A 14,247-nucleotide genomic window follows, 5' to 3' on the forward strand; every position below is an offset into this window, starting at 1 on the left:
GATCTAATAATCCCTTGAATCTTATTCATCACCTCCACTGTATACTCAAGGGATTTGATTTAGGTCATACTTGAGTGGCCTAGTGCTTTTCCCTACTTTCTTCAATTTAAGCCTGAATTTTGCAATAAGGAGCTCATGATCTGAGCCACAGTCAGCTCCAGGTCTTGTTTTTACTGGCTGTATAGAGCTTCTCATGTTTGGCTGCAAAGAATAGAATCAATCTGATTTCGGTATTGACCATCTGGTGATGTCCATATGTAGGGTTGTCTCTTGTGTTGTTGGAAGACCATATTTGCTATGACCATTGTGTTTGCTTGACAAAAGTGTTAGCCTTTGCCCTGCTTCATTTTGTACTCCAAGGCCAAACTTGTCTGTTACTCCAGATACCTCTTGACTTCCTACTTTTCCATTCAAGTCCCCTGTGATGAAAAGGACATCTTTTTTGGGTGTTAGTTCTAAAAGGTCTTGTAGGTCTTCTTAGAGCTGGTCAACTTCAGCTTCTTTGGCATTAGTGGTTGGAGCATAGACTTGGATTACTGTGATTTTGAATGGTTTGCCTTGACACTTGAGATCATTCTATCATTTTGAGATTGCACCCAGATACTGCATTTCAGACTGTTGTTGATTCTGAGGGCTGTTCCATTTCTTCTTGCCCACAGTGGTAGATATAATAGTCAACTGAATTAAATTCACCAATTCTTGTCCATTTTGGTTCACTGGTTCCCAAGATGCTGATGTTCACTCTTGCCATCTCCTGCTTGACCACATCCAATTTGCCTTGATTCGTGGACCTAACATTCCAGGTTCCTATGCAATCGGCATCCAGCTGTACTTTCATCACCAAACACATCCACAACTGAGCGTCATTTCCACCTTGACCCAGCCTCTTCATTCTTACTAGAGCTGATAGTAATTACCCTCTGCTCTTCCCCAGTAGCGTACTGAACACCTTCTGACCTGGGGGCCTTATCTTCTGGTAGCATATCTTTTTGTCTTTTCATACTGTTGATGGGGTTCTCCCAGCAAGAATACTGGTGTGATTTGCTAGTCTGTCCTCCAGTGGACCACATTTTGTTAGAACTCTCCACTGTGACCCGTCCATGTTAGGTGGCCCTGCACGGCATGGGTCATAGCTTCATTGACTTATATGAGCCCCTTCGCTGTGACAAGGCTGTGATCCATGAAGGGCAAAAACAACTCTTAGGATTTTTTAGGAAGATGGAGAGTAGTTTGATTTTACCATTTCTCTCTTTGTTAGTATTGATTTAAAAGTCTGTGATTTGGTTTACTGTAAGAAATTGTGTTCCCTCTTATCTCTCAATCCTATTGAGGTATATAGCTAGGGTAAAAATTTTAGAGTACTTAACATTTAGTGAAAATGAGCTGCCGAAATTCTGACTCCTTTCAGGTTGTTTTTTTTTTTTTTTAGTATATTAGACATTTTTCAAAGGGCTCCATTTACCTCAGGGCCCCTGGCAGTTGACCTTTGTACCTGTTAGTTCATGCCTAGCTTGATTCCACTTCAAAGGTCAAGTTAGTAGAACTTAGCGGCAGGCCAGGGGTAACTAACTGATTGACCAGTGCTATTTGCTTCCAGTCCAGTTTGCTGCTTGGCTGGAAGATAAAATAATGTTTGTTTAAGAGTCTACTGCGTTTTATTTTATTTTTAAGCCTGTAGTATACCTACTCAATTTAAAGAAAATGCACTGTGGAAATGTGTATTTTAAGGTGTCCTGATTTGAAAAATGCTATTCTAATTTAGGATAGTGGAGAGCAAAAGGAGTTAGGCATTTTAAAACACATAGTTGCCCAAGAATTCTTTTCATATGTATAGTAAAACAAGTATAAAGGAACATGACGTTGTGGGCTCAGGAGGTTGGAGGAACTGGCTGCGTACGTGGGCTGCCCTGCTGGGTCCCAGACCAGGTGTGTGGTGGCTCCTCATCCCGTGGCCTGGGGTGGCTCTCCGGTGGGCGGGCAGCGTTTCTCCACAGGTTGACTCGGGGATGGGGGCACCTTCCGTCTTTGGGCCTTACTGTCTGTCTGAGGGTCTTTTTTGTCATCAACATTCAGCCGGATGAAAAGGAGGCCACCTGGAGGTTTTGATGGCTCACAGCACATTGGAGAGAACGTTGTCATGTGGCCATACCTACCTGCCCAAGAAGCTGGGGACGTGGTCCAGGCAGATGCCCATGGAAGGGAGAGAATGAATCTGGTAGATGGTCATGCCTGGCACCGCGTGGCTCCACCCCTCCAGGCAGTTGCAGAGACGGCAGAAAGGAATGTGAGACGGGACCCTGAACTTTGCTGTGGACTACCGCATAGTGCGTGTGCAGGGCCCCATGGTCACTGCCGCATGGCCCTACTTCTGACAGCCCCGCTCTCTTTAACAGCCCTTTAGAAGCATCAGAGCCCTTCTTAGCTTGCAGCCTGTGGGCTGGGTTTGGTCTATGAGCCAAAGTTTGCCAACACTGGTTATTTCAGCACCACTGATGATCAGTTTTTCCTATAAACCAGTATATGATGAGTTACTTTTATAAGGTTAAAATTTTGGAAGTTATTTTTTTAATCGATGTAGATACGTGACTATATCTTGATCCATGTTTTAATAGTTTGTGGACATTTACAGTTTTCAGTTGATGATCATGAGTGTGTATTTTATTTATGCTGATAAATTAGCCAATAGTAAGGGCTCTATCAGATTTGCTTTTGTGATTCATTTATTCATACTTTTCTTTATATTTTGCCTACATCTGTGGGATTCCAAAAAAATGAAAAGACATGCTACTTTAAATGAGACCTAATTTTTTTAAGACTAAATTATTAACTACATCTAGCTTTCTGACTTCAAGTGGAGAGACTATTAGATTATCAGAAATTTGACTTATAGATCAAAATAAGCATATACAGGAAATGGCAACCCACTCTAGTATTCTTGCCTGGAAAATCCCATGGATGGAGGAGTCTGATAGGCTATAGTCCATGGGGTCACAAAGAGTCAGACACGACTGAGCAACTTCACTTTGCTTTTACTTTTGGACCCGATGACTGTGGGATGGGACATGGGAAGGTATTTGAAGATCACAAGTAGCTTTTCAGTCAGTGACTTTGCTGAAGTATTTAAAATAAGCATGGTGAACTATTTTGTCAATCTGTAGACATCGTAAGGTTTAATTTTCCATGATAAACTTTGAAGACAAGGTGAACACTTCTCTTTTTAAGGTGGTTTTACTCTTTTTTGTTTCTTTGTTAAGAATGGCATCAGTTCAGTTCAGTTCAGTCGCTCAGTCATGTCTGACTCTTTTAGACCCAATGGATCACAGCATGCCAGGCCGCCCTGTCCATCACCAACTCCCGGAGTTTACTCAAATTCATGGCCATCGAGTCGGTGATGCCATCCAGTTATCTCATCCTCTGTCGTCCCCTGTTCCTCCTGCCCCAATCCCTCCCAGCATCAGGGTCTTTTCCAGTGAGTCAACTCTTTGCATGAGGTGGCCAAAGTATTGGAGTTTCAGCTTCAGCATCAGTCCTTCCAATGAACACCCAGGACTGCTCTCCTTTTAGGATGGACTGGTTGGATCTCCTTGCAGTTCAAGAGTCTTCTCTAACACCATAGTTCAAAAGCATCAATTCTTTGGCACTCAGCTTTCTTTACCGTTCAACTCTCACATCCATACATGACCACTGGAAAAACCATAGACTTGACTAGACAGACCTTTATTGGCAAAGTGATATCTTTGCTTTTTAATATGCTATCTAGGTTGGTCATAACTTTTCTTCCAAGGACTAAGCGTCTTTTAATTTCATGGCTGCAATCACCATCTGCAGTGATTTTGGCATAGGTTTTACTATTTTATGACTTTCCGATTTTCAGCTGTGAAAGTGCTATTGGGGCTAAAAGTTCTGGTTTGTAGTGGTTATTTAATGTTGTAATATTCTGTAGAGTACCTCATACATAGGTCTCAATACTTGTCATTTGTAGTTGAGGATACTAGTTCTTTGTAAGAATGTATTTCTCACGCTGAAGAAAAGATTTATTTTCTTCCTTTCCCAGCACTAAATTCTTTAAGTATGGGTGGATTAATTTTGCAGGTTAAAATACCAGGTTTTAGCATTCTTTCAGCATTTTCAAGTCAGAATTTTTTGGTATCTATAAAAATATTTTCTGAGAAGGAAAATGTCTTACCAGTTTTACTTACTTAGAAGGTACTTTATAGATTCAAAATGAAACTTGTTTTTCTCATGTGATTCAGGTTGGCATTTTAGACTGTAAAACTAAGTTGAAATTTGAAAAATTAATATGTGAAGTTGAAGTTTTATTTTAAATATCTCTGCATTTTGTTTAGACCAGCATGTTTTGGAAATTTGATCTTCACTCATCATCCCACATAGACACACTTCTAGAAAGAGAAGATGTAACGCTGAAGGAGTTAATGGATGAGGAAGATGTTTTACAGGAGTGTAAAGCACAGAACCGCAAACTTATAGAGTTTCTCTTAAAAGCAGAATGTCTCGAAGATTTAGTCTCATTCATTATTGAAGAACCACCTCAAGACATGGATGAAAAGATCAGATACAAGTAAGAAAATTCAATCTTCTCTTTAGGGTGGGGCTGAAGTGAAGTGGGGGCAGGATATATCACCATTCTTGTTGTCCAGCAACTTCTCAGGGCTGCCAGAGACCAGGTACAGAATGTTAACGTGTCAAGAGGGACAGGTTCAGTGCGGCAGACAGCCCGTTCTGGAACTACGTCCTGTGAAATCACAGGAGTTTTAAAATGAACGTTGTAAATTTCCGCCAGAAGGTTTTGTCTAAGGGCAAAGTGCATTATAAACAGTGATAAAGTTCCTTAAAATAGTGAGATGATCCAAGTAAATATTTTCTCTTTTTTTTTGCAAATAGGAAAACAGAGATTATGTGACTGTCAAGATCACACAGCACAGCCGAGCCAGAGCTTGTTTTATGAACTGTGTTGCTGATTATAAATTCTGACCTTTTGTTAACTGAAAATAAGGGTATGGATCTTGGTGAACATTAGTGTAGCTAAGTTTAAGCAGCTGATACCTTGGATAAATACTGTAGATTTGTCTTCTTCAGCACTGGTTTTGTCAGCTCATAATGCTTCCCAGGGTTCAAACCACTGGACGCTCGTTGTAAATATAAATATTCCGTGTGTATTTAAGGCATCGGGTTTCAGCTGGTTGCTTTTCCACCTCCAGCTCTTCTGAAATGTTTGGCATCCCTCTCCCCCTGAAAATAGAACTGATTCAGGAACAAAACAAAAGTCATTGATTATGCATTAAATAAGTTTGATGGCATGGGGAGAATTATGGCCTATAGTAAATTCTCGTTTCTCCCTCAGTCTCTCCCTCTTTTCAGTTATCTTTCATTTCTTCATGGGGAGAATTTTGTTGTCAGAGGAATAATATTAGTGATGCTTTCAGATTGCTCATGGCTTGGATCTTCAGGGAATTCATGCTCTCTGCCAGCCATTGAGATTGTCAGCTGGCCTTCAATTGCACATCCACTTGGAGATCAGTACTTTAGACGAGGAAAGAAATTTGGTGGCAGAAATACCTGTGTCCTCCTTTCCTCAGAAACAGATGCTTCATGCTTTGGAATGCCCTTCCCAGTGAGCCTGCATGTGTGAGTGCTGCTCGTTGGGGGCTTATCCTGGCAGGAGCCCCCCCGGGAGGAAGGTAGCCCTCTCCTCCTAGAGCTCCAAGAACTTGAACAAGAGGCCCCCCTTCTTGGGTCTGTTTCCTCACCTGCTGCGTGAGGCAGAACACTTCACTAGCTGGAGGAGAGTAGGCGTGCCTTGTGGAGGTCGCTGATTTTACCAAAAAGTACTCATGACGTCTGTTGTATGGTCACGCCAGTGTTCTGTGCTTCCTTGGAGGCTGCAGGAGCAGGTGTGTCTCCCTGGACATGCAGTCTCTTGGTTGGCACCGTTTCGAGAGAGCATGGCTTGAGCTGAGTGGAGTGGCTCTCTGCTGAGCCTCTGGCCTGGACAGAGCCAGCAGCGACGGTAGTTGCACGGAGCTGGCTGACTCAGAGAGCTGGACTAGAGCAGAGCAGTTTCTCAGGGGGGACCCGAAGGCTGCTCGGGGTTAAGGTGGACTGTGGTCGTCTAAGGAAATTTAGACTAGTGTTGTATGTATTTGGACTAGTTTATGAATGATGGGGTGTTTGCTGTGGCAGAAATTTGAACGAACCAAACTTTAAAAGTAGGGCATTAAGTAGTGTTATAAATCCCAAAGCTGAGATGTTGTTGGTCTGGTCAAGGTTCCCAGAGAGGGGCTTCAGAAGCAAGAACAGACCCAGGCGGGGCTGCTGCCCTCAATGTCAAGGGCGGCCAGGCTCCAGGAAGGGGAGATGGGACAGGGGGCTTGGGTGCTGTGCTGACAGGCCAGGCAGCCATTGGCGTTTGCCACGTGGAGGCCCCTGCAGTGCCCGTTCCTCAGAGCAGTGGAACAGAAGCAGTGCTTTTGAGGGAGGATTGGAGGCCAAGCAGAGAGCTCTTTCAGGTAGTTCTCTGGAAAAGGCGCAGAAAGTGCAAGTGGGAGCTACAGGCAGGTGTGGAGCTAGGAGAGGCGTGTGTGTGTGTTTTCCTAGATGGAAGAAATACTGCTGTGTTTACGTGCTGGTGGGGGGATGTGGCGCTGGGGAAGCGGGCCGGTGTAGAGGGAGTGGGGGTCTGGTGATGGGCTGGACTGGCCTTAGTGGTCAGGAGGACAGCAGGGGGACTTCACCGCAGAGGCGGAAGGGGCCAGGTGCAGATCAGGGGTCCAGCGGGGCTGGGCTGTCTTCCCGTTGCTGCTGTGTTCTCAGTGCAGAGCAGCTGAGGTCAGGGTGGGGCGGGGTGGGTGGAGGAGTCTCGGGTGTTTGGGAGGCTTGTTTAATCTCACGGAGGTAGGTAGGAGAGTGAGAGCAGCCCCACCCTGTTCCACCCCAGAGCGTTGAGCCTTCGTATCAGTGCCTGGACCCCATGTGCGTGCTCCTTCAGCGTGATCAGACCTCCAGATCAGCCGTGGAGAAGCAGGTGGAAAACTTTACAAGATGCCCATGCCCTCCTCTGGACTTCCTGTGTTAGAATTTTGAGAATACTCCTTACACGTTGGGTGGCAGTGGAGTTGGGGTCTCCTACCTTTTACTGACCCTTTGCCTGCCGGCAACTTTCAAATGGGGGCAGTTGAGATAACTCCACATCCCAATAAAACTTCATTTCAGAAGTTTATGAAGTAGCAAATAAAGAGAAATTAAAACAGCTGGTATTTACTTACTCTAGACCTTCTCAGAATTTTGTATTATTCTTTTCCATGAGATAGGGATTGTTGTCTTCCTATTGCAGCCTTGGAAACTGAGGTCCAGTGAAGTCAGGTAATGTGCCTGAAGTGATACAGCTTCTAAGTGGTGGAGGCAGGTTCTGAGCCTGGGCTCTTTGACTCCAGAGGCCACACGGGTCACCCCTGCTTCCTCCTCCGGCCTACTAGTGACTTTGTGTTGTGGTGTCTTTGAGCCGATGTGGCTGTAAATTGAAGTGAGGACACACTTTGATTTGATTGAGCCATCGCCTCAATGACAGCGATTTGGCGATGTGATCTTTGCGCCCACACGCCTGCCAGTTCTGTTGTATGTCTTTTCCGTGTTTTTCTCCCTGAAAAGGCTGATTTGGAGACATTCTTAACACTGTTCAGTGTCCCACCCGCTAAGTACTGCAGCTTCTGGACCACTGCCAGTTGCTTCTCAAGTCACTGGTCCACAGGCAGCTGCCGGCTTGTCTCAGGGATGCTGCAAGGGTTCCGGCCACAGTCTCTACCCCTCTCTTTTGTCACAGAGCCATTTCAGGCTGTTTTGTCATCTCCCTGTCCTAGTCAACATCAGAGCTCACCACTCCCTGCTGCTTCTGCTCACCAGGGAGGGATGAAGAGCAGAGAAGGGAATGGCAGGTGGGGGAGAGTGCAGTCTGGGCGGGCCTGGGAGTCTCCGTGATTGCTCTGAGAACAGATGAGAAGTCATTTGTGGTAGCGAGTGGAGGAAAGGAATCTGCTGCTGCCTGTTCAGAGAGAGAGCCCCGGCGCTCAGGGCAGACGTGCCGCTGGGGTGTGGGTGTTGTCAGGGCTGGGGGCCTGTGGAGGAGGGCTGTGGCACAGAGCAGTGAGATCCGAGGTGGGCAGGTCCCAGGAGACTGGAAGGCTTCTGTGGACAGCTCAGTTTCCATATACACTTTGTTTTCCCACCTGGAGAATTCAGGCTGTGTCCTATTCTCTGCTCAAGTATATTAAAGTGTTTATTCTCTTCACATGTAATGTGGACTGGACACTTGGCACGCCCAGCTTTCTAATACCGTAGACAGCCCTTCTGAGAACACAGGCCGCCTGTCCAGGAACCTAGATGTGTCTCGAGCAGTCACGCGGTGCCGTGTGCAGGGCAGTTTGCCGGAAGCCGGCGTCCCCCGCAGTGGTCCTGCGAGCTGCGCTGCTTCCCGCACCAGAGTGGGCGGCTGAGGGCTGCGGCCCACGGCTGCGTCTTGCCCCCTCTGAGGGGTCCCTGCCCTCACCTCCTGAGTCCCAGGTGTGCTCTGGTTTTGTTGGGGAAACTGTATTGGTTTTTAGACATGGAAGAAAATTCACTCTAGTTTAAATTGGCAGAATGGATTGAAATTATTTTCTCATTCCCGGAAGATTTTTTAAAAAAATTTTCACAAAGTTTTAGGAAGCCTTTCTGATCTGTGTTCTGATTTATGTAAGTAAACTGTTCATACAGATGATGACGTGAGTATCCTGTTCTTCTAGGTATCCAAATATATCTTGTGAGTTGCTCACTTCTGATGTCTCCCAAATGAACGATAGACTGGGAGAAGATGAATCCTTGCTAATGAAATTGTATAGCTTCCTCCTAAACGATTCCCCCTTGAACCCACTACTTGCCAGTTTCTTCAGCAAGGTGCTAAGTATTCTTATCAGCAGAAAACCAGAACAGGTAAATACTGTTTTCCAAAAAGGTAAGTATTAGGGCTGAGCATCCCCTGAGGTGATCCTCAGTGATTTTTGTTGCTTCAGTGTTCTGAGTGTGCCTTATGTCCCACATTCTGTAAAAGAATAGGTTTTACACCTTAAATATCCTCAATGCTTGCTGAATTTCCAGTGACTTAATGCCTTAAGGAACACTTTCTAATTTGATCTTTTCTAAGTGCCTCATATCTCAGTTTTTTAGTGTACTTTGGCTTCCTTTTCTGACAGGTGGTTGGAAGCAAGAGCATGTTGGGGTCAGTTTGTGAGGGTCGCGTGAGGGCGACCCGTGCACAGGGCGGCAGGGTGTGTGGGTGGTGTCCCAGTGGCTGAGGTAAAGCAACAGTTCATTTATTTATTCTTTTCCCTGGTGAAGATCACAAGTGAAGCTTAAGTCAGAAAGCTTTCCCATAGATGCGATTGGTGATTAGTTCATACAGTTAGTTTTTTTTTCCTTCTATTTTGCTTCCACCCAAAAGCTTGAGACCTCTGGGTAGTGACTGCTGCGTACACACACAGGGAGCGTTGCTCTTCTGTCCAGTAGAGCTTGACGGGAATTCGGCAGGAACCTCCTCCCACTGTCCTGCTCTCCCTCCTCCTCCTTGTTCTCCTGTACCTGGAAACTTGTATTTTCCAGGTATCTGCTGTGTGTGGTTGTTCTCGAAAGTGTGGTCTCTGGTCCAGCAGCATGAATACCACCCGAGAATTTGTTGGAAACGCAGGTTCTTGAACTCCATTCCAGACCTGCTGAGTCAGACACCCTGGGGTGGGGCCTGCAGTCTGGGGTGTAAGAAGCCTCCCAGATGACTGGGACGCATGCTAAAATTTGAGAATCATGGCTCTGGCGGGTACTGGTGTGGAAAAGGATCTGCTTACAAGGAGATTAGGATTCACTTACAGAAACGGGCCCCAGGGAGCAGCAGGAGCCTCAGATGCCCAAGAACAAACTTAAGAGTTTGCAGAGTGCAGGCAGTGGGGGTGTGATGACGGGGGTGCAGGGGTCACAGCAGTTGGGCCTGGCATCCTTCATGGTGGCAGGCAGGCTTCGTGACCCGTCCTTGCTGTCAGCAGACCTGGAGGGACTGGAGCTATTTTCGGCCCAGTGCGCCGGCCCTGTGCCGAGGCCAAGTGCACACAGGCCTTATTTTAACAGACGAGGTCATGCTCTCGTGTTCTCAGCTGAGCAGGATCGCCTTTCTCAATGTGCTGGAACTGAGGTTCTTGTTTCTTAGATAGTAATCCCCGAATCCCGGTCACTCCAGTACAGCTCGTCCTCCCTCCTCCTGCTTTTGGGTGAGAAATGACAGGACTGCTTACTCTCCTAGGAGAGCTCAGGTCACCCCATCAGTGTGTGTCCTGGTCAGTTCCCGGTGGCTGTGGTCGCGATTGAGACCAGTCTCCATCTCCTTGTGCCTGTCTCCTCCCTCTGTGCCTGGGAGCCCAAGTCTGTGGGGCCTGGTGTTCCGTGTCTCTTTAGTACAGATTGAGGACACGCTTGGAGCCCTCTGGGCTTCATGAGGTCAGACGTGCTGCCTGTGTGCAGAAGGCGGCACGTGCCACTTCAGCGCCGAGAGAAGGGCCCGTTCACTCTGCTCCTCGTTGTGTTTCTCAGTTCGACCCTCAGTCACGAGAGGATTCCAGAGTCCTTGCTTGCTCTTTCAGCTACAGGAGAAGCCCACACTGGCACCTTCCTCCTTTTGAGAATTATGAGTGTAAATGAAGGTTTCCCATCACATGATATGTTAGTAAGGGTATGTGCGACTGAATTCAGACTCAGTCTGACTTAACCAGTGCAGACCCGTCTCAGAGCAGCAGGACCTCTGTGAGGGGCACCCTGAGAGCTGGTGGGTGAGCGCCATCCCCCAGACAGGCCGCCTCGCCTTCCTCGCTGTGCCCCCTCGTCCCTGCCTGCCGGCTCTGCAGTCGGTGCTTCGGCCACTCAGTGCAGTGTTTTGACCACATGCCTCCTTTTCTTCCCCTCTCCTCCACTGTGCTTTTAAAAACGACTATGTGACTCAGCTGTGAGTGGATTAATTATGTATAGCTTACTGAAGGTCTGCGTTACAGCCTTTAACCTCACTGTTTAGAGAAACAGTGTGTGATGGTGAATTCTGCCTTTCCACCTGACGGTGTGAAGCAGTTTTAGCTCACCCCTGCCTTGTAGCTGTCATGTGGGGTGATGAGCTTGTGGCTCTGTTGGATTTAAATCTCAGGGCAACCACTTTTTAGCTTCTAGCAAAATCCTTGACTGGTCTGGGCCTCAGTTTCCTCACCTAGAACATTTGAGTTGAGCAGCCCCACCTTACAAGCTTCTGGGAGACGTCAGGGTGATACTGTCACGGCAGCTGCCTCACTGGCTCTGCTGCTTCGGGGACTTTTGAGCAGATGATTCCTGCACGCGGACAAAAGCCGGAAGGCACACGGGGTTCCGAGGCAGAGCAGGTTTCTTCTGTGCAGGAGACACCCAGGTGGCAGCCCTGACTTCAGTAATGCTCCTCATCCCCTCGGCCTAATGGTCAGCCTCTCCCACGCTCACCCTCCTGGTGTTAATCTGATCAGGCGAGTGGCTGAAATAAAATGCAGCTGTGATTTTCTGTAGCATGTGAGTTAGCCACTTGGATGCAGAAATCTGTTTTGAATGTTTTTCTTACTTGCTAGAGTACAGTTAGGACTTTGAATGTTTAGTCTGCATTTTTGTGTAAAGTCTAATGGACTTGCTTTATGTCTATAAACTGTTAAGTGGTATGTTCTCTTGCCTTTTATGGAGTGTTAAATTTTTGATCCTCATTCTTTCAGAATTAATAATGAAAGTGAGCAGAAATGAAAGATTCTGTTATGGTGTGTTTGTATCAGGGAACAGGTGGTGACTTGGGAGTTTTTTTTTTAAGAGATTTTTCAGTTCTGTAACAATCAGAAGGCTTTCCAGTTTGACATCTTATGACTAATTCAGCCTTTGACTTGCCTTAACTTAAAGTGGTGATGGGACTTTGGAGGGGGCAGCCCGAGGGGTCAGGACTGAAAGTGTCCTAAAGCTAGTGGGACGTGGGACGTGTCTTTCAGTTGTGGCTATTCTCCTCTAGATTGTGGATTTCTTGAAGAAGAAACGTGACTTTGTGGACCTGATCATGAAGCACATAGGAACGTCGGCCATCATGGACCTGCTGCTCAGGCTCCTGACGTGCATCGAGCCGCCGCAGCCCAGGCAGGAGGTGCTGCATGTGAGTGGCCAGGGCGGGCGCTCCCGCCCCTGGGCTGCGCCGTCCGCGTGGGACTCCAGGGGCTGGGAGCCGGGGTGGGGGGCAGGAGGCGGGTTCCACCACAGGAAGAAATCCGGATTTTTCCAGGGCTAGGGCTCCCCGTGTGCACGTCCCGAGAGACACAGGCTGTCCTCTTGTTCTTTCCTTTGCTGGCTTGCTCTTTAGCGGAGTGGGAAGGTAGACTGGATTGAGGATTTGCCTTAGCTGGTCTGGTGGGAAGAGCAGAAATGAGAAGGTCGGGAGCTCTGAGTCTTGTTTGAGCAGGCCGTGAGGAGTCTTCTCTGTCTTGAGATGGTCACCTGCGGGGCTGTCTCTAAAAGTCAAAAGGAAGAGGTGTGGTATTCCCAGGGAGTCTGGCTTTGGGTGAACCTTCTCATGGATGCCTAGGAGCATGGGATAGGAGGAGAATGGAGTTTACCTCCAAAGGGGCACGTGTTTCAGATTTGGGGGAGGTGGTTATTCCAGGACATACGTCTCTGGAGGATTGTCTTGGGTGGGAAGAGGAGGGTGTGAATGACTTGAAGGTGACGTTTCTTGCAGGCTCTCAGCTCTGCCTCTTCCGTCTCTTCTTCTCTTTCGTCCCCTTCACTGCCTTTTCCAGAACCATTCCCCAGCCCATTCTGTCTTTAATACTCAACCTCAAACCTCAGAACTCTGGAAATGAGTTTTATTGACAATGCTAAAGACCTGGGGAGGCACAGAGGAGAGTTAGTAGGGTCTGCCAGGAAGTGTCCCAGGGAGAGGGGCATGGTCCGCCGAGGTGGGCAGGTGCGACAGCTGTGGGGTGTGGTGGGGGTGGTGTCAGGGAGCGGCGTCAGGCCGGGTCTGTAGGACCAGGCAGAGGTCTTCTGAGAGCATGGCCACGTGAGTATGTCAGCTGAGAGGACCTGGTGTGAATACCCCAGGAAAGGGCCCTTTAGGCGTGTGTTTGAGGGTGCGAGTGTTTTCTCCATAGAGACTGGCAGTTACGGCTAAGAGCGTGGTTGCCTTCATATCTGTTGTTACTGGAGTAGGTTATTCAGTATGGTTTCTTAGAGTTCCTTTGGTCACTTCTGGGTTGGATATTAGGGCTTACTTACAAGGGAGTAGGTGTGCTTCTCAAGGGATGTAGTGGTAGGTGGTTAATAAAGGCAGAGGTCGAGGGAAAGGTAGTTAGAACTCCTGAATGTCTGGCTTTGATCTGGGGGCCAGCTGTGGGCTTGGACTGTGGGTACTTGCTAGTAGCTGTGGAGGTGGGTAGGGGGCATTGATTTGTTCACTGCCGACTAAGTTTCCTAGTTTCTCTCTGGGTGGTCGGAACCCTCAGCCCTAGCTTCTCTGTAGAGGTGTTTGCGTCCTGTTTGAGGACGTGGCTACTCAGAGTGTGGTCCCAAACATCACCTGGATCTCACCGCTGCCCTGCTGGGTCAGAATCTGTGTGTGAGCATGACCCCGAAGGGGCTTCATGTGCACATTTTAAAACATCTTAAAATAAGATGGGCCCCTGCCTTCCTGGTGGTCTCCTGAGACCTTTCACTTGCATTTTCCTTCGGCATATTCTCCTTGAGGAGCTTGAGGACACCCTAAGAATTTCTCTGCAGCCTTTGGCAAATTGTGTTTGATTTCCTGCCTCCCACCCCCCATCTCTTTTAACTTTAGGGATTGTGTGTGTGTGTCCACCCATCTGTTCTAGGTAGAGATTGCCTTTATTTACTTGGTGTTTCTCTTCCTTGTGGAATTAATATTATGCCAGGTGCTTTTTCATTTATTCTTACCCCTTTCATATTTTCATTCATGGCAGTAGTTCATACATAGTTAAAGAAGAATGTCCTAGTCATGATAACAGCTCTTTGCTACCATGTGACCGGGCAGATAAACTTTCTGTGCCCCCCCCCCCGCCCCCACATTTCCTGTGGTTGTTTTTGTTTTAGAATTAAAAGTTCATCGTGTGTTTTAAACCGGAGGCTTGATACTACATACTGTTTTTCTCAACCTTTTTG

General features: G+C 47.3%; 1 protein-coding gene across 13 annotated transcripts in view; it reads left to right on the forward strand.

Moving 5' to 3' along the window:
- Positions 1-14,247, forward strand: part of PPP6R3 (protein phosphatase 6 regulatory subunit 3) — a 123,686-nt gene that overhangs the window by 49,953 nt on the left and 59,486 nt on the right. For 12 of the 13 annotated variants that reach the window (XM_065937935.1, XM_065937943.1, XM_065937944.1 and 9 more), the window contains 3 exons: positions 4,347-4,579; positions 8,796-8,982; positions 12,092-12,229. In XM_065937935.1, the coding sequence (XP_065794007.1) occupies positions 4,347-4,579; positions 8,796-8,982; positions 12,092-12,229 (558 nt within the window). Of the gene's footprint in view, positions 1-4,346; positions 4,580-8,795; positions 8,983-12,091; positions 12,230-14,247 lie in introns of those variants that run through there. The other variant, XM_065937948.1, reaches the window with a different exon arrangement.

Source organism: Muntiacus reevesi, chromosome 5 (genome assembly GCF_963930625.1).
Source record: "Muntiacus reevesi chromosome 5, mMunRee1.1, whole genome shotgun sequence".
Taxonomy (NCBI): Eukaryota; Metazoa; Chordata; class Mammalia; order Artiodactyla; family Cervidae; genus Muntiacus; species Muntiacus reevesi.